At 42.9% G+C, this 24,014-nt stretch overlaps 1 protein-coding gene across 4 annotated transcripts in view; it reads left to right on the top strand.

Moving 5' to 3' along the window:
- The window catches only part of MPZL1 (myelin protein zero like 1), a 42,722-nt gene that overhangs the window by 10,365 nt on the left and 8,343 nt on the right, over nt 1-24,014 (top strand). Inside the window, exons 2-6 of one of the 4 annotated variants that reach the window (XM_030459469.1) lie at nt 5,414-5,574; nt 9,203-9,416; nt 19,464-19,596; nt 21,180-21,253; nt 23,003-23,083. In XM_030459469.1, the coding sequence (XP_030315329.1) occupies nt 5,414-5,574; nt 9,203-9,416; nt 19,464-19,596; nt 21,180-21,213 (542 nt within the window). In that variant the 3' untranslated portion in view covers nt 21,214-21,253; nt 23,003-23,083. Of the gene's footprint in view, nt 1-5,413; nt 5,575-9,202; nt 9,417-10,547; nt 11,801-19,463; nt 19,597-21,179; nt 21,254-23,002; nt 23,109-24,014 lie in introns of those variants that run through there. The other 3 variants (XM_030459463.1, XM_030459478.1, XM_030459486.1) reach the window with 3 other exon arrangements.

Consider the following 24,014-nt stretch of genomic DNA (forward strand, 5'->3'; position numbering starts at 1 on the left):
CTTTTTAACTTTTTTCTGGGGAGTGGACCCTACTATGTATCTTGTTGTGTGTAATAGAAGGTGCAGAGCACTTAGTGGGGACAAAAGGAAGTACTCAGACTTTGACCTGTAAGATATATCCAGTAGCATAGACTGTGTCTTTTGGGCAGATTAAGTTGCCAGCACCTGTGACTTGGTGAGTCTCAGTTGACCTGTCCAGAGGTGTTCTTGAGAGGACACATGGGAGAAGGACTCCCATCAGTCACTGATGGACAAAAGCCACACAAAGTCTGGCCATCTCCTCTAGAGTTTTTGATCAAGGTGTATGCCATTTCAAAGTTAATTTCCCTTATCAGTGCAACACTGCAGTTTTTCATGTTTCTATGGTGAAAACCATAAGCTTGACTGCTCTTATTCTCAGTGAAAAGCTAAATAGCTTTTGGTTTAGCTCACTGTTTGGTTAACTTACTAGATGTAAACTTGTGTGGCTATGAATGCTTGTCTGTTATCAATTCTGAATGATCTTCCTATAATTTGCTGCTTGCTAACTGTAAAGGCTTCTTCCACAGGGGTGATTTCAGAGCAGTATATCATTGCTGCTCTTTAGAGTAATGGCATTGTCAGTACCTGGGGACTGTGAGCTGGGCCAGGGCTGAACTATCTGGAAACATGCAGCTTTTTAACTGGTTGTGTGTATTGTGGCAAACAATCTGGTGTTACTACAAAAAAAATCAAGAAGCTCTGCATCTTCAGATCTGCTTAAGCTACTGAAGAGCTAGCCCTCCAGAAATAGGAAAATCATGTTCATTTGCAGCAAATAAGCTAAAACAGTATTAAGTCAATGAAGTTGGTTAGGTAGTGAGGCTGTATAATGAATAACAAGGCATATGTTGCATACTACGTCTTCTGTGGTCTGTTGATGGAAGGGAGCTGTGATCATGCAATGTCCTCCTCTTCTTAATTCCAACTCCAGTGGAAGAATGGCTTTGCTGAGCTGGAATCAGACCTTGTTCTTTGGAAATTTCACAGGGTTGGAGATTAAACCAATCATGCCGTACCTTTGGTATTTAGAGTATGCGATCTGTCTTTTCGCAGCTGGAAGTGCTGTTACTACGTGGTTTGTTTTTCATAAGAGCTGCTTAAGAACCATCGTTGCAATATATGTTCCTCAATATTGATGTATATCATGGTGCATGGCGCAGTAGTGTTTCATACAGAGATAAAAAACCCTTGGAGCAATTTGGTTACCAGGAACTGCAGTCTTTATTGGTCTGTTACGGACCATTTGTCCAGAGCAAGAAGGACACTGGAGTAATAAAGGCCAAGATCAGAAATGGAATTTTCAGACTGGTGTCAGTTGAGCAGGTGGCTAGAAACTCTTAAAAACTCCTCCTTGACCTCAGAAAAATTCAAAAGTGCGTACAGTTTGAGGTGGAGAGACATGTGGCAGGTCCATGGTGATAACTGAAGTTGTGGAGAGCTCAGGGAGAAGACATGAGCTCTGGTTTAGTCCTATTTAGCATGAGCTGACAACTTAGCATTGGCAAAGATGTCAGACTGAGACTGTTGAACATAAGGAGACAGATCCTAAGCAGAGAGAGAGATCTGAGTAGTCAGTGCAGTGATGGGAGCTGAATTTTTTTTGCAGATGGGATCTCTGAGTCAATATACTGAGAAAAGAGAGGCCTGGGAACAGAGAGAATGTTGACCCAGGTTGAAGATACATGTTGGGGCCAATAATAAAAGATTAATAAAACTTGTAAGATTAGTAAGTTAGCAAGAGTATGAGTGACCTGTCCTATTTCAGGAGTAGGAGGATTGTCTGAGAAGGAGGATGAGGACAGAGCCTTTTCCTTGAAGTGTGGGGGGGCGTGAAAATTTAGCTGGTGAGAGTTTGAATCATTGGAGTAAAACTCCTCCAACAACACTAGAGATGAAAAAGAAATGGCTGAAGAGGTACAGGTGCTTTTTCCCATCTCTTTTGGTGGTAGGTGAGAAAAACAGAAGCATTTTTCTGCTGAAAAGAAGAAAAAAGTAATTGAAAGCTAGAAGAGATACTTGGAGGGAAATATTTGGGCTATGGGCAGTTGGACGGAGTGATGGGATCACGGGGTATCTGATAATCTTGACCCTTTGTGCCTTGCAGAACTTGCCTTCCTAAAGCTCTCATCTCTGTCAGACAGTGATAAATTTTTCCTCTTGAGAGGAACTAAGGCTGAGAAAGCTTGAGGAATGGAGCAGTAGGTGTGACTGGAATATGAGTCAAAATTCAACTTTCTTTGACAGAAATATTTAAATAAATGAAGATGCTGGAAGAGGGATGCAATTCTGGTAAATGTGGAAAGAGATGTAGAAGACCTGGAGCTGGAGGTTATCCTTGTGTATTTTACTATGGCAGAAGAGGCCAGAGAGTTCCAGGTAGTGGGAGCCGCCACTGGATCTGTGAAAGTATGGGAGCAGAAGGGTAAGGGTGAACAAATGTCAAATGTTATGGCTTCTCTACTGCTTCAAAAAAATCTTGTTAAGATTTGAGGAGCTTATGTCTCATGGTGTAAGACAACGGAGGCAGGAAAATCGTGTTGAAGCAGTGCACTTGTGAAAGAACAAATAAAGGAAGGGACTTCTTATGCTGGGAAGAGAGAATAAGCAAAGAAAAACCTACAGTTGAGACAAAAATAGGACCTACAGAAATTAGACTTGTTGGAAATATCTGTATAATATTATGTAGTTTCTACCTTCCTAGCCTGTGGGGAGTAGTTGGATTTTTTTTTCTTTTGCTTCACAATAGTCTCATGGGTTGCTAGTGAGTTAGAACAGTGACTTCTTTAGATTAAGCAGAGCTGTGCTACCCACTGCCTGTATGTGGCAACGAGTTCTCTGTACCATGTACAAGCAGACAATGTCTGTGCAGACTCTTGTCCTCCTACACAAATGCTGAGGGCATCTTATTCTATGCTTGAAGGGGAGGCTTGTTCTGTGGCTTCAACTCAAAACAATGGATTTATTTGTTATTATTTTTTTCTACTCCATTAGCTGTAAAAAATACATAAGATACAGAAGTTCTGAGTTCATTTCATTGAATTACTAGAAGCCTTTGTATGTTCCAAGTAAATATTTTGCAATTGTTCTACAAAAGAATATTTTTGGTCCACAGTCAGAGTACATACAAGTGAAAAGAAGTTCTGATACAACTTCTTGATGAAAATTCCCCTTCCTTAGGATGCTGTTTCTCTTTTACTGGTTTGAAATGAGAGCAACAATGACAGGAGAGTCTGAGAGATCAGGGATAACCTGACAGGACTGAGGAAGTCGTGAATTTGAAACAGTGAATGAAACAGTGTGGATTCTAAATGAATTGTGGTTTTGTCTGCTTTTGGTTATTGTAATTAAACTGCTTTGTTTACTTGTCCCATCCCTGCAGTGCCTGCACACTGATTCCATGTCCCCTGGCCATGTGCTCTGCCTTCTCCTGGCTTGCCATGCTGGTTGGGTGAGAGATAGCGGATCCTACAAAGCTTTGCATGTAGTCACTGTGGGGTGTATGCAGATGGCCAGGGTGTTTTCATCTCTTTCACTGTCTGGCCATTTCATTGGCTGAACTACAGCTCTGGAGCTTGCAAGCTGTCTGTATTCAAGGGCCCTTTGTGTTTGTGGCCCTTTGCCCCCCCGTCCCCCCCCCAGTCAACTGGAGCTGCCCAAGAGCAGCTTCCATCATCTCAGGGACAGGGTGGAAGATGAAAAATGGCATAGATCATGGTAGCATTGTTTTCTTGGGAAAGGAGGATTAAAGTTGCACTTGTAAAAGATGTTTTTTAAAGTTTTCTGTGGAGCATGGGCTTTGCTTCATTTGAAGTTAATATAAATAAAATGGCCTTTTTTATGGCAAATCTACACATTAGGATGGTCATAGGTTTGAAAGAAGAGTGTGTGTTAATGAAATGAGGCAACCAGGTGTTGCTAATTACAAGGTGGGAGGCGTGAGCTTGTGTTAAGCCCACCTCTTATTGGTCACCCAATCCTGCTCATGCGCAGCTGGGGTCAGCCCTAATTGGGCACGGGTGGGCTTGGCACAAGCTCACACCTCCCATCTTGTAATTAGCAACACCTGATTGCCTCATTTCACTACACTTGTGGTCTAGCTTTTGAAGACTGCTGAGCTGGTTGTTCTCACTGGATGTATAAACTTCATAATTTAAGGACTACCATAGGTGGGGTTTTCCTATTTGTTTAGTTGTTTGTTTGTTTTTTCTCTTCAGAGCGCCTACTTCAAGAGCTAGTTTATTCAAAGTTGAGAAATATATCAGGTAAGGTAGTGAAGAAGCAGGAAGGCTTGCTTTCCTTCTCTAAGAAAGGAGGAAACCCCCTGAATTTAAGATGCTGTAGCCCAGAAACATAGAATAATGTCATTAGAAGCAAATTAATAGTATCATCACTATGCTGAAAACTATGGTTTAATAAAAATCAAAACTTACATTTGAGTTACCAGGGGCATGTGTCACATGTGCATCCACCTGCTGTTATTTTACAAGATTTTTGCTCTGACATGGATGCATCACGAATGCAGAAACACATTTCTTTTGTGATGTCAGGAGATCACGCTTTGTTTCTTAGCATAAACTTGAATGAATGTACAGATGTATCTTTGCTTAAATCTGGATAAGGACAGCTTAAAAGGTGCCAGATGAGGAATAAACTGAATTTCACTTACTTTGTAGGAAAACTACCATTGCAAGGACAATATTAACCTTGATAACTTTGAATTTGGCAGATGGTTGTGGTCTGCTTTGTTTTGACTGTGTGTAAGCCTCATGGTAGGAAAAAAAAAAATTAAACAACTCTTATTCTTCCGAACTATAGCTGAGATGTTATTTGTGTGGTGTTGCACATGAAGACATTGAGACATGCCAGAGAGCAGAAGTAGATGGGGTAGCTGGGAGACAGAAAGGCTTACTCATCAGCTTTCTGGAGGTGAACTATTATTCTACCCTACAGCTGAGAAAGACTGGAGATGGGAAACATGTTGTAAGTCAAAGAGGCAACTGAGTAATACCTGTGTCCAAGATGTTAGTTCCTCCAGTGGAGCTTATTTATTACATTGTCTGCTGGCAGCTAGCAGGAAAGTTTTGACCTCATCCTTTGCACCATAGAATTGACTTCCACAAACTATTATAGAGGAAACATCTGTGAATGGAAAACATCCTATAGCAGATAATACAAGGAAGGAGAAGTGAACTGGCCTTCTCTATGCTTGTTTGTATTGCAGGTATGATGCAATGTCTGTGCACACACTTTATGTAAGAGTTGTTAATGTCTCTTCTTTTCTACCCTTACAAGCAATATGATGTGAACAGTTACTATTTCAACTGCGTGGTTCTTGAAGCAGTGCTGATGCCACTTATTCTCCTTCTTTCTTCTCTTTACCTTCCCCATGCAGTCAGAGTATCAGCAGTTGAGGTCAACACACCGGAGGAGATATTTGTGGAGAACGGGACAGACGCAAAGCTTCCATGCACATTTACATCCGTGGAAGTGATCAGCAGCGCAGCATCTGTTTCTTGGAGTTTTCAACCAGAGGGAGCTGCAACTCGTATCTCAGTAAGGAATGGCTGTAGGGGAGCAAACCTGGGAGGGGAGGCTGTGATAAGTGTGAAGAGATCTTCTAGTTGGTTCTGAGGAGCAAGCAAATATGGATTGGGGCCTCCTTCCATGTGTCTCATCTCCATCACTGTGATTATAGGGAGACACTTTTGGAGTTGTTTGAAAGTGTTGCCATGTGTTAGATCTCTGCAAAGACTGGAGTGTGCAGTGGCTGTAGAATATACTGTACTTTGTTAGAGGAGAGAGGTACTGGTGTGTCACATTATGTGTTGTGCATGTTGCTTATTTTCTACTCATGTACTCTATAGCCTCTGTTTGAAATGGTTTAAAATAAAACCAGTCTCCCTCATTTCAACACAGAATTGAATTGCTCAAGTCAGTAAGCAGTTATATACTCATATTTTTGCTAGCTGACAAGTAAAAAGTCAGACTAACAAACAACTTAGGCTAATAATAATTTGAATCACTCATTTCCTGTATGTTGAATCCAAGTGTGCTCGGATTCTTTGAGTGTGAACCTTCAAAGAAGAGGCTTTGGTAGGTTGATAGCTGTCTTTTTCCTTTTTCCTTTGTCACGTAAGCTGTGTACATCTGAGTCTGAGCTTTCTGACACTTCTGTTTCTCTCTTATTCCTTGCCCTGTGTCAGAATTTAGAGGAAGAAGAACAAAGGGCTCTGGGTCAGCAGGGAAGAAGGGGGAACAGCAAGTTGCTCAGCTTGGTAGTGCTTGTCTCATTCCCTCTGCTGCAGACATAAGATAATTTAAACTCCAGGAGCTCTTCAGTGCTTAGAACAGATATGATCCAAAGCAGTACATAAACATCTTGCTCAACGTATAGAACTCTGAAGAATCACCGTCTGAACTCAGTGAATAAGTATCTAGTTTTGAAAAGGAGCCTCTTCTCTTTGGGAATTCAAAGCAATATTTGGGCAAGAGCTTAAGGAAGTAGGGTATATTTCCTGCCAATGCTGAACAGGATGAGTGAAAAGAAGTCATCTGTTTGTATGTTTTCCGCTCCCTGTAGAAATATCCACCATATATCCTGTTTTGCCCCTCCCTTTCCATTTCCCTGTCCAAATCCTTTTTTATAGAAATGTAACTTGAGTACATAACATAAGTGAGGTTAATTTAGACATTCCACCTGGATGTAGTTATCAGCACAACTGAGAAGAGCAAATTATCTGTAAGCAGAAGTGATCCAGCATGATCTGATGTTAATTCCCTTTTCATTTTTGGGGGCTGGAGGAGTTGTGGAGGAAAGATTTTTTAGAAACCCAGGGTCATGTCAGTTACATGGCTTGGTGGGCATTAATTTGAAAGATCAGTCTCATGATCAGCTTATATCTGACCTAAGTCCATGTGTCTCCTGAAAAGGATGGTCCTGTGCCTCCTTAGAATTGGCACTGGCAGTCCTGTGGCTGTGTGGTGAGGTTGACTCAGCTGAAAGCTTCATCTGCTTGTCTCCTTCTCCCTCCACATGCCCGGTTATAGGCACATCTCTGCATGAATAAAACATTCAAGTGCTATGTTCAGTTCTGGGGCCCTCCCTGCAAGAAAGACACTGAGCTGCTGGAGCAAGTTCAGAGAAGGGCAATGAAGCTGGTGAAGGGTCTGGAGAAAAAGTTCAATGAGGAGAGGCTGAGGGAATTGGGAGTGTTTAGTTTGGAGAAGAGGGGGCTGAGAAGAGACCTTGTTGTTCTGTACTACCTGAAAGGAGGTTGTAGTTAGGTATGTGTTGGCCTCTTAAGTAAATAATGATAGGACCAGGGGAAATGGCTTGAAGCTGCACCAGGGGAGGTTTAAACCAGATATTTGGAATAATTTCTTTAATGAGAGAGTGGTCGGGCACTGGAATGGACTGCCCTGGGAGGTGGTGGAATCACCATCCCTGGAAGTGTTTTTAAAATTGTGTAAATGCGGCAATTCAGGACACGCTCCAGTGGGCATGGTGATAGAGAGAAATATATATGTTTTTATTTTATTGATGGTTGGATGTGGTGACCTTCAAGGTTATTTTCCATCATGACAATTGTGTGATACTGTGACCTGGCAGAAGTTTTACAACTTTTGCTTAAACCAATCTAAACTCATCAGCTTTAGGTTTCTAAAGTCTTACACTATATCATTTATTCATAAGCTTGGTGTGGCTTCAGTCATTTAGCTTGTACTTCAGAACATTATTTTGTGATTTCTTCTCCCCTAGGTGAGGACAGCTAGAGAGCTTAGGAAGTCTTGCCTTCTAGACTTCCAGTTGAATGACTTCCCCTGTGCACAGGGATGTGGTAATACAGTGCCTCGGTGCTGAATGTTACAATCCAGCTGGAAATGCTGCTGACTGATGAGGATTTCCTTTGAAATGTTGACAGATGACTGTGTGGTAGCAGACTTGAAATAGTGGGTAGCAGATGAAATAGTGGGTTGGTTTTATGCTAGTCTGTGGACAATCAGTGTCAGATTGACTGCAACACAACAAAGGGTCATGTGCACATAGATGATCTGGATAGGATTTGTCCTGTCATGATCAGGCCTGATATTCAAAGATCTGATACAGAAAGTGTTGGAACAGAAAGACTCAAATCAAGGGTAGGAAGAGAAAAGAATTGGGTGATGACTGGAATAGAAAGAGTCATGACTTGTAGCCTGGCTGTTCTGTAACAGAGTGCTTCACAAAGCATGCAGGAAGAGGAAGCTGGAGTACTACCTTAAATTTCTGTAACCATGTTCTGGAGACTGAACTGAAGAGAGTTGATTCTTGATTGTTTGTCTTGCTGCCTTTCAGAATCTGAAATTAAGAATGAGTGTGCTTCTTAAATATAGCCTTTATCCCTCTCTTAGGGTTAATGGCCAGTGTTCAAACATCCCATGTGTTTGAAAGCAGGCTTGTCCTCTAGATGTCTAAACACTTCTACTACTGTAAATTCCAATTTTGGTGAGGAAATATGCAGTTTCTCCTCAGACTAAACAGGTTAATTCTTCAAGGATTTTTGGTCATGTCTAGGGAGTGCAGGGCCAATGTGTGACTTAGTTACTTAAAAACTGTGAAACAGTTATATTTAGTCACTATGAAGGTTTCTGGAAGGTGGCTAGGCATGCTCTAAATAGTTTATGGGCTTTTTTTTTTTAAGTGGTGTAGGGTAGGAGAGCATTGCATGTTAATTTAGCTGTGCTATACTTGCAAACAACGCACAATAAAACACAAGGTAGGAAACTTGGTATCCATTTCCTACTAGAATGCAGAAGGCTTCATGTGCTTCACAGGCAGATGGCTGTGGTCCAGATTTGTTCTCCCCTTTAATGAGTCCAAGGAAACCAACCTTTTTCTCTTTACCTCACCTGTTTTTCTGCAAAACTTTGTCCCCCAAACCAGGAAAAAAAACCTCGATCAATCCAACCCCAAACCAATAGAAAACCCAAACTTGCTGTCTGTTGGGGTAGTATGATTTAGATATGAGCCACAGCATGATCAAGAGACAACAAGCTGGACTAAAGTGGTGAGGCAGGAGGAAAAAAAAATCAAATGCTAACTGGGTATAATATAGTAGATTCTGGGAGAATGCTGTACTAGTGAGGTAGCTCTGTAATCTCTAATTGGATTGTTTTTATATCCTTCTTTCCTTGACTACAGTTTTTCTATTACTTTAATGGAAAGCCATACCCTGGAAAGGACATTCCATTTAAAGACAGGATCACTTGGGCTGGAGATCTTAACAAGAAAGATGCTTCTATCAGTATATCAAACATGCAGTTCCGGGACAACGGCACTTACATTTGCGATGTCAAGAACCCACCTGACATTGTTGTCAAACCAGGAGAAATCCGAGTTAGAGTTGTGGAGAAAGGTATTCACCCTATATGATTTTTTTTTTTTCCTTCTTTCCCCCCTGCTCTGCCCCTTTCTTCCTGTATCTATATCAGCTTTCTTAGTGGTGGGGAAGTAGCCTGGAGGGAACAATTGCCTTTTTAACTCTCTTCCATGTCCTAATAATCCAACCAATATTCTGTCATTGTTTGAGAAATGTCATAGACATTTCACTTTCACATTTCAAAGTCCTATGAGGTTTTTTTCCTGTATTATGCTATATCAAGGTTTAGCATGACTTTTGAAATGTGGGGAGCAAGGAGAGAAAATGGCAGAATCTTTGAAACCCATCCAGTATGTATACTGGAAAACAAAACTAATAATCTGACCCTAACACATACTGTTGGACAGTGAAATGCTACTGTCATCCATGCAAAGGAGTTGGTGTTGAATATTCATTCAGTCTTTTAACTCGGATATTCTTACAGTATCTGTGGTGACTCATAAAACTGCAAGGGCTGGCTACTTGCAGTCATTTAAGGCTTTTGATTAGCATTTTGTAATAATGATAATAGTTCAACAGCACTTATATTCTGTGTGTCAATTTGTCTCTGTTTCCTGTGGCAATTGAAAATATTTGATTGTTCTAGCTAAGCTGGAGGTCAACCAAACTGTGATTGTTTCTATAATGAAATGGTTCATACAGTGATCATATTTCCAAATTTATATTTAATAAGCACAAGAAAAACTGTTGAATTTATAAATGATAGTGCTGATACAGCTGTTCCATTAAGAAAGATTCCTATGTACATGGTTTAATTAGAATGATACTGCTGTTATAAAAGCTGTGTACCTCTTCTCATGAGGCATTTCTCTGTACTTACGTAGGGAAGATCTATATCTAATCCTTCTCTTCACAGAGAAGTTTGAGTTGGATGGGACCTCTGGAGGTTCCACCATCACTTAGGACTTTCTGTTGCTTTCAGGTCTGGAATCTACATAAAATAGGGTCAGTTTATTTTCTTACAATGTATAGACAGTCTCTGTGAAGAAGCAGTAAAGCAAATGCTTGTTTGGCAAAGTCGGACTGTCTTGGCAAAGCCCCTTCAGGTTAAGCAGGTTAAGTGAAGACTGACTTCAGTACACTAATTCATCTGATATTTTTCAACAGACTTCAACAGCTTCTCCATAGATGGAGTATCTGGACAAGGGCATCTCACTGTTACTGAAGAGAACCCTGTATTTGACAATACTTCTCATCATCAGAACAGTGCCACAACAATTGTCTCCGAATTCTTAGGAAGACTTGAGAAAAAGGTTTTCAAGCAATAGCTGTAATGCTGTCTTGCATTCTGATTATAGTTGAAAGTACTGCTCTAGTAGGAGGTTGCAAATCATCCTGAACTGAGCTGGAAGAGGAGTTTTTTCAATTGAAATAAGTACACATTGGCACATTGGCTCTATTGCTTTTCTTTTTTTCTTTTGCTTTTTTTTTCCTTTTTTTTTTTTTTTGTAACCATGCATACATTTAATTGTTCTGAATCATATCTCTAGTGTTGTAAGCTCTTCAAAGCTGCATACATAGTTAAAACATTTAATTCGCCTCAGAGATTCTTGTTTATCCTTTAGATTTTGGATAAAATAATTAAGTTCAGAGTTGGCTTAACTATTTAAAATTGCCAAGTCAAGCTAACTCAACTGATTTTCAGTGCAGTATCTACATAGTGTTTGTACAAACAGGTCCATTAGCTACACTGCAAGAATCCTACTGGCAGGGATGAGAAGAAAGATTGTACTTTCACCAGTGCATCAGCATCTGGAAAGGACTACTGTTCAAAGCCTAAATGACAGAAATTTATAGGGAATTCCAAGTCCATACATTAGCCTGCCCCTACTTGTCATAGGAAGCCACTTAACATTATGTCCAGGGCACCTTGTGTTATATGGAGGCAGCTCATCTTTGATCTTGAACTCTTATGGGGGGAAAAATTTGAATTGTCATATGAAGATCTTTATACTCAGCAGCAATGGAAAACTTCAGTTTATTGGCTATGTAATAACACTGATACTAACTTAGTTCCAGCTAAAATGGAAGTTGGTTTCAACTATGGTGATGTTCAGCGAAAAGCACTCTTTGAAAGGCTGGATTTGTGGCTTGTATTAAGCTGTTAACTTAAATGTTAGCTTTCAGAACTGGTGTTTGGTTATGTAGCTGGGACTGTCTGTTATAATGAATTCATTAGCTGCTCTGCAAGTAATTATGAGGAATTCATAAAACTGTGGAATGCAGAAAAATATAAGAAAAACTGGTGGGAGAGATTCTTCAGATGAACTTTGTGGTTGTAAAATTGTGTGAGCTTTTCCGTAGCCTGTTGGAACATATTCTGAGAAGCAATAAAGCCAGACTCTAATTTCTCATATAAACAGTTGCACTTTTTTATACAGTCTTAGAACCCCCTGCCAACAAAACATAGGTGCTGTCTTTTACTCAAATTCAACCACCTGAAAAAACTCCACCCAAGTCAAAGAAATGACAGAGCAGATTAGACAGTGCCAAATTTTTAATATCACTCTCACAGCAGGTACTCTGCACTGCAGTTCTGGGTTGTAGCTTAACTTTCTTACTCTGAAAAAGCATGTGTGCTTGTTTTTCTTGCATACAAGGCAACAGGTGATCTGCTAAGAGAAATGCATGCCTGTTTTGATGATTTTGCAGACTGCTTTTTACAGTTATGTTTGCACTTGGAAAGGTGGAAAAGCACAGAAACCAGGGAGCTCCTAGAGAAAATTGAGATAGTTTCCAGTACCTGGAGGGGACCTATGAGCAAGCTGGAGAGTCGTTGTCATGGTTTAATGCTGGACCTTCCATTAATCAAATGACAGATGCTCTTTACTAATCCTTATAAAGGAGAGCAAATAAGGGAGAGAGACTTTGGGTTGGACACAAAACTACACAGCTCTAATGAAACAGTAATGATGAAAAAGGGAAAATTATTAAATATATACAAATATACACAAAAGTGACACCACATTCCTCCCTCCTTTCCCACAGTAACACTCACATCACCACAGAGGCTGCAGGACAGCCCTGGGAAAGTCCCAGGCCAGGCTGCTGCAGTCAGTAGCAGATGGGAGCAGGAACACACAGATTCAGGCTGGCATGGATTGGCAAGCAGGCAATCAGACAGATTTATCCCAGGCTGGTGGTCATGGTCAAAGAAGAATAAAGAATGGAAGTTCATGACTGCTCAAATATATACCAAGTATGATGTGTATGGGATGGAATACTCCCATTTGGTCAGGTGTGGTCACCTGTCATGTCCACTCTTCCCTAAAGTAGGGTTGTAGGTATGATCTCTTGACTCCTTTTCTCTTTCTAAAGCATAAGATATTTCTTAGAACTGAGTAGTGGCCTTGGTTCTGCATATCATTCTCTAGCCAGAGCTATAAATATTGAGCATTACCAGTCCTAGAAGCAGACACTGGCTGAGAAACTTGCTGTTAATTTCAGCAAGTGCAGCTACTTAGAAGAGACTTAGCTGAAAGTAAAATTACAAGACAGAAAATTATCTCTATCCTGGCCCAATGATGGACAGTCTTTTTACAAGGGCATGTAGTGCTAGGGCAAGGAACAATGGGTTTAAACTGGAAGAGGGTAAATTTAGGCATTAGGAAGAAATCCACTGTGAGAGTGGTGAGACACTGAAATAGGCTGCCCAGTAAAGCTGTGGCTGCCTCCTCTCTGGAAGCTTTCAAGGCCATGTTGGATCAGGCTTTGAGCACCCTGATATAGTGGGAGAGGTCCCTATCCATGGAAGGAGGGATGTAACTGGATTAAGGTCCCTTCCAATCCTATTGTGGTTTGAGCCTGGCCGATAACAAAGGACCATGGGGCTGCTCACTGCCCTTCCTCCACTTCAAGATGGTGAGGAGGAGATCCACCTAAAACCTCATGGGTCAAGACAAGGACTAGGAGGGGTGCACTCACCAATTACAGTTACAGGCAAAACTGATTCAACATGGGGAAAAAAATTAATTTATCATGAATCAAATCAAGACAGGGCAAAGAGAAAACACAATACTTTACCCCTTCCCTTCTTCCTGATCTCTCTACCTCCTCCTCCTCCTCAGCAGCACAAGGGGACAGGGAGTGGGGTTTACGGTTGTTTATCGCAGGTGGTTTTCTGCCACTCCTTCCTTTTAGGGAGAAGGATTCTTCAGTTTTCCCCTACTCCAATGTGGGCTCCCTCCCACGGGAGAAAGTCCTTCATGAATACCTCCAGTGTGAGACCCTCCTGTGAGGCACAGTCCCTCAAACTGCTCCAGTGTGGGCTGCCTGTGGAGCTGTGACTGCTTCCTTCGGGCACAGTCACCTCCCCTGGCACAAGGTCCTCCATGGCTGCAAGTCCACATAATCTGCTCCCTCTCCTTCCTCACAGACCTTGTTATCTCTGCATCTTGGTATCTCTGCATCTTGGTATCTCTGCTCTGGCATTGTTCTCACCTCTAATACTTCTCTCTCCTCCTTCTTCTCTCCTCTACCTTGAAGTCTTACCACAGCTCATTTCCCCTTCTTCAGCATGTTAATCACAGAGGTGCATCCATTGTCACTGATGGCCTCAACATTAGCCAGAGGTAGGGCTGGACATTTTGGAGCCATGGGAGCTTTCAGCTCAGAGGAGCCACCCCTGGCAATCCTTCCCAAGCCATTCCATGATTCTTATAAGTCTTATATGTCTCAAAATAAGCTTGTTTGCCTTTTTATGGGACTCAAACACAGTCCCAGTCTTCTGAACCTGAAAAGTATTGCCATTTGTTAGGACCCACTTTCTTAATAGCAGATGGATATCTGGACTGCTGTAAGGTTCTGGAAAGAACATAAGTCTTCCTCTAAATTGTGATACTTAAATCTTATTTTAAATTTTTTGCTAGGAGTGAATTACCATGTTGTTATGAATTGACATCTAAGACTGGAGAGTTCTGAAAGCTGCTGATACTATATTCAGCCATATGATGATATGATCAGTGAAACATTTAGAGATCAGGAGCCCTTTCCTGAAAGTCACTGAACTCAAAATGAACAGTACTAAATGTAAGCTCTGTTTTCATAGTGTGCTGTCCTTGCTTCAGGATACTGTGATACCTTTTATATGGGTATGTGAAAATGGGTTTGGTCTATAGACAGACTTGCTGGGAATTCTTTATATAAGCGTGGTCTGTGGTCCTTACTGGAACAAGTCCAGCAAAGGGGAACTAATGATTAAGGGACTAAACCACCTTTCTTATGAGGAGCAGCTGAGAGAGTTGGGGTTGTCTAGCCTGAAAAAGAGAGGAAAGACTAAAGGGGGGGTCATCTCACTAGATATATATATAAATTGATAGGATCTAAAAGTCACAGAATCACTGAATGTTCTGAAGACCATCTTGTCCAACTCCCCTGCTAAAGCAGGTTCACCTAGAGCAGGTTGCACAGGTTCATGTCCAGGTGTTTGGGTTTTTTTATCTCCAGAGAAAGAAACTCCACAATGTCTCTGGGCAGCCTGTTCCATGTCCTCAGTCACCCTCAAAGTTAAGAAATTTTTCCTCTTGTTCAGATGGAACTTCCTGTGTTCCAGTTTGTGCCCATTTCCCCTGTCCTGTTGCTGGGCACCACTGAAAAGAGTCTGGCCCCATCTTCTTGATGCCTGACCTTTAGATATTTATGAACGTTGATAAGATCCCCTCTCAGTTTTCTTCAGGCTAAGCAAACCCAAATCTCTCAGCCTTTTTTTGTAAGAGAGGTGGTCCAGTCCCCTAATCAGCCTCACAGCCCTCTGATCCTCCAGTAGTGCCTCATATTTCTTGTACTGGGGACCCCAGAACTGGACACCATACTCCACATGTGGCCTCCCTTGAGCAAGATAGAAGGGGAGGATGACCTCCCCTGACATGCTGGCCATACTTTTCTCAATGTACTCAGGATGCCATTGGCCTTCTTGGCCACAAGGACATATGGCTAGCTTATGGTTAATTTTTTGTTCAACAGGACTCCCAGGTCCTCCACAGAACTACTTTCCAGCAGGTCAGCCCCTAATCTGTACTGTTGCATATGGTTATTCCTTCCTTGGTGTAGGACCCTACACTTCCCTTTGCTGAACTTCCTCAGGTTCCTCTCCACCCAACTGTCCAGCCTGTCCAGGTCTTGCTGAATGGCAGCATGGCCCTCTGGTGTGTCAGCCACACCTCACAGTTTTGTGTCATCAGCTCTCATGGTTTAGGTGCAGCTGGTACCAACCATGGCCTCTGCTTGCTCATCCCCCATGCCCACTATGGGACAGGGAGGAGAAAATCCACCTTAAGGCTCATTAATCCAGGCAAAGATAGGGAGGTTTGCATTCCCCAGTTATAATAGAATCATAGAATGGCTGGGGTTGGAAGGGACCTTACAGGGTGCTCAAGGCCCCATCCAACCTGACCTTGAACACTTCAGGAGAGGGGGCAGCCACAGTTTCCTTGGGCAACCTGTTCCACCATCTCACCACCCTCAAAGGAATGAATTTCTTCCTAATGTCTAACCTAAATCTCCCTTCTTTAAGTTTGAAACCATTTCCCCTTGTCATCTCAGTACACACCCATGTAAAAAGCCCTACCCCAGCTTTCTTGTAGGCTAGGCCTCTCAGGTATTGGAAAGTCACTATAAGGTCACCTCAGAGCCTCCTCTTTTCCAGGCTGAACAACCCCAACTTCCTCAGCCTGGCTTCATAGGGGAGGTGCTCCAGCCCTCTGATCATTTTAGGGGCTCTCCTCTATGTCCTTCTTATGTTGGGGACTCCAGAGCTGGACACAGTACTCCAGGTGGGGTCTCACAAGAGCAGAATAGTGGGGGAGAATCACCTCCCGTGACCAGCTGTCTGTGCTTCTTTTAATGCAGCTCAGGACATGTTTGGCTTTCTGGGCTGCAGACGCACGTTGACAGCTCATGTTAAGCTTCTACCCAAATCCTCCTCAAGGCTGACCTCAATCTTTTCTCCCTCCTGGTACCAGGCAAAAAACAGACAGTTTCACCTTGGGAGGTAAAAAAAACCCTAATTTAATCTGCAAGGAGAAAGACAAAAACATGGACAGATCTCAATGCCTTCTGCCCCCACCCCTCCCATCTCCCCGGTCCCAGATCCCTTCCCTGCTGCCTCCCTCTCAGGGCACAGGGCAGGGGCAGGGGGGCTTTAGGGTCAGTTTCCCACACCGAGTTTCTGCCACTACTTCCTCCTCAGGGGGAGGACTCCTCACAGCCTTCCCCTGCTCCAACGCGGGGTCCTTCTCCCGGCAGAGTCCTTCAGGAGCCCCTGGGACACGAGTCCCTCCCACTGGTGCAGTCCCTCAGGCACAGACTGCTCCCGCCTGGGCTGCACACAGAGTCACGGCTGCAGCGGGAGCAGTCACCTCCTCTGACACGGTGCCCTACATGACTGTAGATCCACATCTGACCCTCTCTGTGATCCTGCACAGGCTGCTGCTTCACATCTGCCCACCTGTGACACTTCAGGGGCTACAAATCCACGTTTACCCCACCGTGGCCCTTCAGGGACTGCTCCGCAGTGCTCCTCCATGGGCTGCAGGGGCACAGCTGCCGTCTCACCATGGGCTGTGGGGAAATCTCTCCTCCGGCATCTTTTCCCCTCCTTCACTGACCTTGGTGTCTTTTCTCTGGCGCTGCTCCCATCTCCTCTTCCTCTCTGCTGCTCTGATGGTATCTTCTGTATGTTTTGGCAGTTCCATTTCATCTTTTCCTGAATATGTTACTCACAAGGCACATCCAGCTTCCCGTCTCTGCTTGGTCTTGGACAGAGGTGGGGCAGAGATTGGAACTGGGGCAGCTTCCAGCAGCTTCTCACAGGAGCCACCCCTATGGCTCCCCAGGTTCCAAATCACCACTGCACTAACGCAAGACATCAGCAAATTCTGTCCCTTCAGCCAAGTCACCATTTAATATATTGAAAAAGATTGGATTCAGTGTTGTCCTTTGGGAAACGCCACTAACTACAGCCCTCCAACTAGACCATGGGCTGCTGATCACAACCCTCTGAGCTCTGTCATTCAGCCAGTTCTCAGTCCACCTTACTGTCCGCTCGTATAACCCATACTTCCTGAGCTTACCTGTGAGAATGTTATGGAAGACAGTGTAAAAAACCTTGCTGAAGCTGAGGCAGACAGTGTCCACTGCCTTTTCTTCTGAAGACAGAGCCAGGCTCTTCAGTGGTGCCCAGTGACAGGACAAGAGACAATGGGTATAAATTGAAACACAGGAAATTCTGTCTGAACATGAGAAAACATTTTTACTTTAAGCAAACACTGGAATAGATTGCCCTGAGAGGTTATGGAGTTTCCCATCCTTGGAGATAGTAAAAAATCAACAGGACAGAGTATTGAGCAAGCTGTGCTAGATGATCATGGTTGAGCAGGAGAGCTGGAGTAGACAGTCTCAATACATCCTTTCCGAACTCAACAGCTCTGTGATGATCAGATGCATGTGTCTGAGAAAGATTTTCTATAATGTGTTTTAACTGTTGGATCTTTTGCTGGTTTTTTTGTGATGGATTCACTGGTATTTCGTTCATGGAGCTAGTGTAGCATGGAGTCTTATAAGAAACTCTCTGGTATAAGATGTTGCTTGAATGAAATGATGTAGTGGGATGGAAGGGACTTGATTTCTTGCTGGGAAAAGCAATAATGGTAGTGTTGGGATAGAAAGAAAGTAAAAGAAATATATTCTGAATCTTATTATTTTAGGATTGATTATTTTAGAATTAGAGGTAGAAGAAAATAAGAATGTGGAAACATGTAAAAGTTTTACCTTGTAAAGAATGTTGGGAGTAGGAAAACTATGTACTCAGCATTTATTTAAGTAGCGATATGAGGATAAGACTCTGCATATCAAAGTTAGTCGAGTAGAGATAGAAGGAAGCTGGTAGTGAAAACAATTTGGAAGCTATCACACACCACCTGGACATTAACCAAGAGAATAAAGGTGAAAAGGACACAGCGAGGAAGACATCTTACTTCATCAGAAGAAGACTACTTACTTCATCCCAACGACCACCAGAGAGAGGCACACAAGCACAGAAAGGACCAGTGTCACAATTTACTGGTGAAGCAATCTACACATGCATATGTATTAGAAAACACTGTAACCTGTTGAATATGTAGTTAGATTGAAAAATTTTCCAGAATAAATTGTGGCCGCGCTGTGACTGACTTCGGAACCAGACTTGGGTGCATACCCCTGGTTCCCAGGGCCTCGAAATAAAGCACCACATGTAACCTCTCCCGAGTGGTTATGTGTTTATCTCCACGCTAACAGTAGTCTCTGTACTCTTTACCTTGTAAGTCTTTTGTACTTATTCTCTGATAGGCTTTTATTTCTGGCTGCTCTTTCTTGGCCTCCCCTTCCCCAAAATTGCGTTGGGGAAAATGTGAGTAAAGCAATATTGTATTCCTATAAGTATGTCTAATATTGTACAACGATCCCAGCTCAAGAGGAGGAAAATTACTATAGAAATGTGTAACGATGTATTTCAAGACACCAGAATAATGCATAAACACCCTTAAGAGTGGTAATGGGTAGTACCTAGGCTGTCTGCTGCATGCTACCCAGAAAACACCGAGCCTTCAGCACTCTGTTTGGTTAGCAATGCTCTGCCCTCAAGTCTGCTTCCAAGTATGCCTGCCTTTTCCTGCTGACCTTGCCGCGAACTGCCAGATGAGTGTAATTTTTTTTTTCTCCCCTCAGATGCAAAATCAGACAGGGCTGTCATCATTGTCAGTTTTCTTTTCTGACATGTAAAAATTATTGGTTCAGTATAAACTCTTTTCTGAAGGATGGTGACATTAAGAATGCTCTTGGTGTGTGCTCCGTTCATATATTATTCTGCTGGCTGGCCTGCTATCACCACCACTTAGGTTGCATGCTGTAATTCCTGGGTATTACATTAGTGCCTTCTGCTAATTCTGCCTTCTGTAGGTGAATTCAAGGTCAAGAGCATTTGTGGTTTGCACTTCTGTGAATCAGGGAATGCAGAAGAGTTGAATGTTTTCTCCCTTCTCTCCCCAGACAGCCTGCCTGCGTTCCCCATTGCCATGGTGGCAGGGATAGTCATCGGTACGGTTACAGGTCTCTCACCGCTCATCTCTATTGTCGTGTGTCTTGTCATCAGAAAGAACAACTCTAAAAAACGATACTCTGGGTAAGAGATCTCCCTCCTCACCTGTGGATGTTGTGAGGAACAGCAGCAGGATCAGAGGGAGGGCGTAGAGGGAGGTAGGAGTCATTTCAGCCAAGCCTTGGCAACAATGGCTAATAGATGGGGTATGGCCATGCGGAACACTGGTCATCTACCTATAATGATTATCTTTGTATTGTGTTTGAAAAGACCTACTGACCATTAGTCAGTAGTTGCACCTGAAAATTGCTAAATGTTGGAGTTGAACCCTAGCCACAGGCATATAAGACCTACAGATGTTTAGTCCAAGATCCACTAGCTCTGGTCTGTTCCCCTTCCATACCCTCCAGCCTGGCTTCCTCCTACCACCTCCCACCCCAAAGGAAAAGTGCCACACATGCACTTCTGAGGAATGCTCTGTGTTGAGATAAAGGCTGGATTTTTCAGCTACCACTGTCCCCTGACCCTGGAATATACTTGCCAAAACCTCGTTCATCACCACAGTAAGTGGTGTAAGGCAGTAAGGAAAGAAGTAGCCACTATGCATCCATTCTCATTCACTATCTGTTTTTTGTTAACTGCTACCATCCCTGCAAGGTTTATAGTGTTAGAGGGGTAGCTTCAAAGTGAAGCACAGGTCTCAGAGTGGGCATGTAAAAAAGCAACAAGACCTAACAAAGGCAGACTTGAACTCAGTGGTGATGGAGCTTGGTGCTGGTGGAGGAGGCACTTCCTTTTTTATTCTCTCTAAGTAGCTAGTAATTTGCTTCTATAAAAAAGAACAAAAATTATGTATGTAGCCTTAGAAACAAACCCCAAATTTACAACGTTCTCCTGTTGTTTCCCCCTCAAAATATTCCTGCTTCCTGCAGGTTCTTTGGTTGGCCCTTGGGATAAAGGAAAACAACTCCAAAATAAACTTGTGGGGATTTCTAAATTAAACTTTGCCCTATCCTTTCCCCAGTTGGAGAGCTTAGTGAAAGTGAGTTGGCTGTTGCCAAGTGGTAAGGCAAAACATAGCAAATGTGGCTGCATGTGCTCAAAATTTTGTGGAAAGCCCTTTTTTCCCTTTCTGCATGTGTTCTTCCCCTAAGAATTGAGAAGAAGCCTGCAGTGTCATGCACCAGCAGCGTGAGTGAGGTGGTCTGCTTCCTTGCTTCCCAGTGACCTGCTCTCCAGTGTCTTCCTGCTCAAAGACACATGCTGGTCCTGAGCCTGGAGCAGTAGTTCATGCACTGTAGTCTCTTGCAGTAGATTTAACTACTCTCGGGAAAGTAATCTCAAGTTTAAATACCACTTTCATTGACTGTGCCAGCTCTGCATGCCATGCAAAGAGAAACCAAGTATGCTGTGACTCCCTCCAAACTTACAGACTGTCTTCTACATGATGCTAACCTCGTGTGTAGTGGTGGTGGTGAGATGCACTTACTCTCAGATGAATGTTCTGCCTTGAACTGAGGTGGGCTGGGGCACTGCACGGCATCTGGAACCCCTGCGTGGCCACAGTTTCCGTTCATGCTCTGACTTTGGTGTTTTGTTTTGTTTTTTTTTTCCTTTCTGCCTTGGTGTGCTGGGATCGGATCCTGCTTACCTTCCTCTCCTTACAGAGATCCTGATATAGACGCCAGATTGGGAATGTAACAGGGCTGGGTCTTCTCTACCAGTCCCACTAGACACCATGGTAACTAATCAAGTTGGTGGTTGCTGTTAATACCTGTGTGTATGTGTACACATTTCCTCTGCCTTTGCTGACTAACCAGCTAGCTCTCTGCTAACACAACCACTACAATTTGTGCTGGAATCTGTTGGCAAAGGGATGATGCATTTCACTGGGCGCTTGGGTTTCATTGTCTCATGTCTAACTGGGGTGGGATTGCTCCCAGGTGGTGTCCCTCCATCTCTTCCAACAGTGAGCTTACCAGTGCATTGACTAAAGCACAGGAAATTTGGAGCCCTTTCTGTTTCAAAATAAGGGTAAATTCCCTATAAGTGTTCCCCTGGCTCAGATAGCTCAGGTATTTAAAAACTTGCAGTGATCTGAGTATATTAGTTGCTTAAACCTGAATTATGACTTTCAGATGGTGTAAACCTGAGGAATTTTGTGAACAAAGCAAACAATTCATTATGACATCATTTTGATAACAGAAGGACTGCTTTGTCTCTGTTTGAGACAGTAGAAACCCTGTGCAGTGAAGACTGGGGACAGGTTTTTTGGTTTGTTTGTTGTTTTTTTTTCTTACTCCTGCATGTATGAGGAGCTAAGTCTTCTATGGTCAGACTTTCCAAAGGATAAAAAGTTATTGCCCTGTGAGGAGGTGGTCTGCTTGATGTCACTGTCCTCATTTGTTTGTATTTGTACTTTCTTTGTACACTGTCTGTACACAAAGACTGGGGAAAAAGGATGCCCAATGGTCAGAGAGAGGGTTGTGGTAGCAAAGGGAACTCCTGTGTCTGCTGTCAAGAAGGTGGCTAGTTTTCTTTTCTGGGTGCCTAGGTACAAGGAGGCAGACTTTCCATTTAGGCACCCATTATTGCATTGCCCAGAAGCAATCGATGCTAAGTTTAAGGGCAGTTGCTCATATACTTAGCTCTGTGGTATTCATTTCTCCATCACTGGCTGGTTTTCTTTTCAATCCTGCTTTAAGCAGATGAAAGAAGCAAATAGAGAGTGAATATTGGCAATCTTCTTCTGAGTGTTGGGTCATCACAAGGGGTGACAGGTCTCTTCACAAGACAGTTTTCTTGTTTGAAAAACAAGATTTCCCTGATTAGATATGCAGGTAGCTATATCAGAACACATAGTTTATATGTCACGTGTGATTCTTAAAGTATTTGCTCCAGAGACTCACATCTATTGTGAGAGGGAACAATTATTTTATGATTGTAGTCTAACCAAGAGCAAGAGGACTAATGCAGGGTTTGGTGGGAAGTATCCTTTTGGTATGGAGAGCTGGTGGCTCTTGCAGGTGTTCACTCTAACTAACTGTAGCATGGTGTAACACTTGCCTCAGTGACTGGGACTATTTAGCTTATGGTAATTGCTACTTACCTCCGTTAACTGAATCTGAAGCCTCAGTGAAGAAAACACAAATGCTTTTAGACAGGTTGGGTTGAATAGGAATATCTAGGGAACAGGGGTTTTGTAGAAGCTGCTATCCTAAGTTAATAGTTGTTCCATCATGCTGCTTCCCAGTGAGACCCTGTGAGGAAGGATAGAGGAATGTCTGGGGAGAGATGGAGAATTATATGTGTTTATTTCAGAATCCATTGTGTTCATTTTTACTTTGGCATAAGATGCCACATTCATCTTGCCATCACTCGTTTTTTTGTTTGTTTGTTTTTGTTTTCTTTTTTTTTTTCCCTTTTTTTTTTTTTCTGTTTTGTGCCACTTGAACATTGTCGTGCAAACTCTGCTCTGCCACCTCGTCAGCTGCGGTACATCTGAGAGCTTGATGTCACCGGTTAAGCAGGCTCCACAGAAGTCGCCCTCCGACACAGAGGGTCTGGTAAACACCGTGCCCGCCAGATCACACCAGGTAAACTGTTTCCTGCTGCTCCCAAAAGCAGGATCCTCCCAGAGTGTGGGGGAGATGGTTTGGAAAAGATAAAGGCAGGGTGGGACACATAAATCAGGTGCTATCTGTTAAGGTGATGAGGACTGGGGAGTAAAAGTGTCTGCTTCAAACAAGGGATGGGCTGCATTCTGGGACTGGTGAACTCTTTCTGTAGAATGCTTGGTGCAATTGAAAGAATAGCATCTTGATACTAGTTCAGATGGAGGGGTAGTGAAGTGCAATGATAAGAGGTTGGAAAGGATGAGTAATGGGCAGTGGGCAGCTGTTTATGTAGAGACATCATCTGCTAGATGTGTAATCACCATATAAATCTGTTTAATCCGTTCTAGGGTTGTATTGGGGAGGATTTTTACTTACTCATTTATTTGAAGGTGCGTTCTCTGTGGCATGCAATTCCTTCACAAGGAAATGAGCTAGCCCAATGCAACCACTGGCCAGTGATGATAGTTTTGAAGATGACTCTTGCTGCTGAGAGCTCTCCTCACTGCTGAGCTGCCCGACTTCTGTGGGCTTGAAATTGCCAAGCTTTGTTTTGTTCTTGCTGCTGTTTACAAAGTTCTGATGACTTCAAAGGAAGAAAGTGGCCCTTACCCAGACTTAACACCCCATGGGAAATGAGTCAGATGGCAGAGAGCATGAGTCAAACAGGGATTCTACACAATACATTATTGCCTATTAGCACTGCACAGGATTTCTTTATTTGTAAGCTGTTTCTTACTTCTTGATTTATGTGTTCCCATCAATTTCCCTGTGGAGGTATGTATCCTGAGTGAGTTTAAATCCAAAGTGTACTGTTTCTAAATTAGTCAAAGCCTGTAGCAAGTGGCTGCAGAGTAGTGTGAGAACCGATGCATTTCTAAATCAGAA

This window comes from Calypte anna, chromosome 1 (genome assembly GCF_003957555.1).
Source record: "Calypte anna isolate BGI_N300 chromosome 1, bCalAnn1_v1.p, whole genome shotgun sequence".
NCBI classification, from domain to species: Eukaryota; Metazoa; Chordata; class Aves; order Apodiformes; family Trochilidae; genus Calypte; species Calypte anna.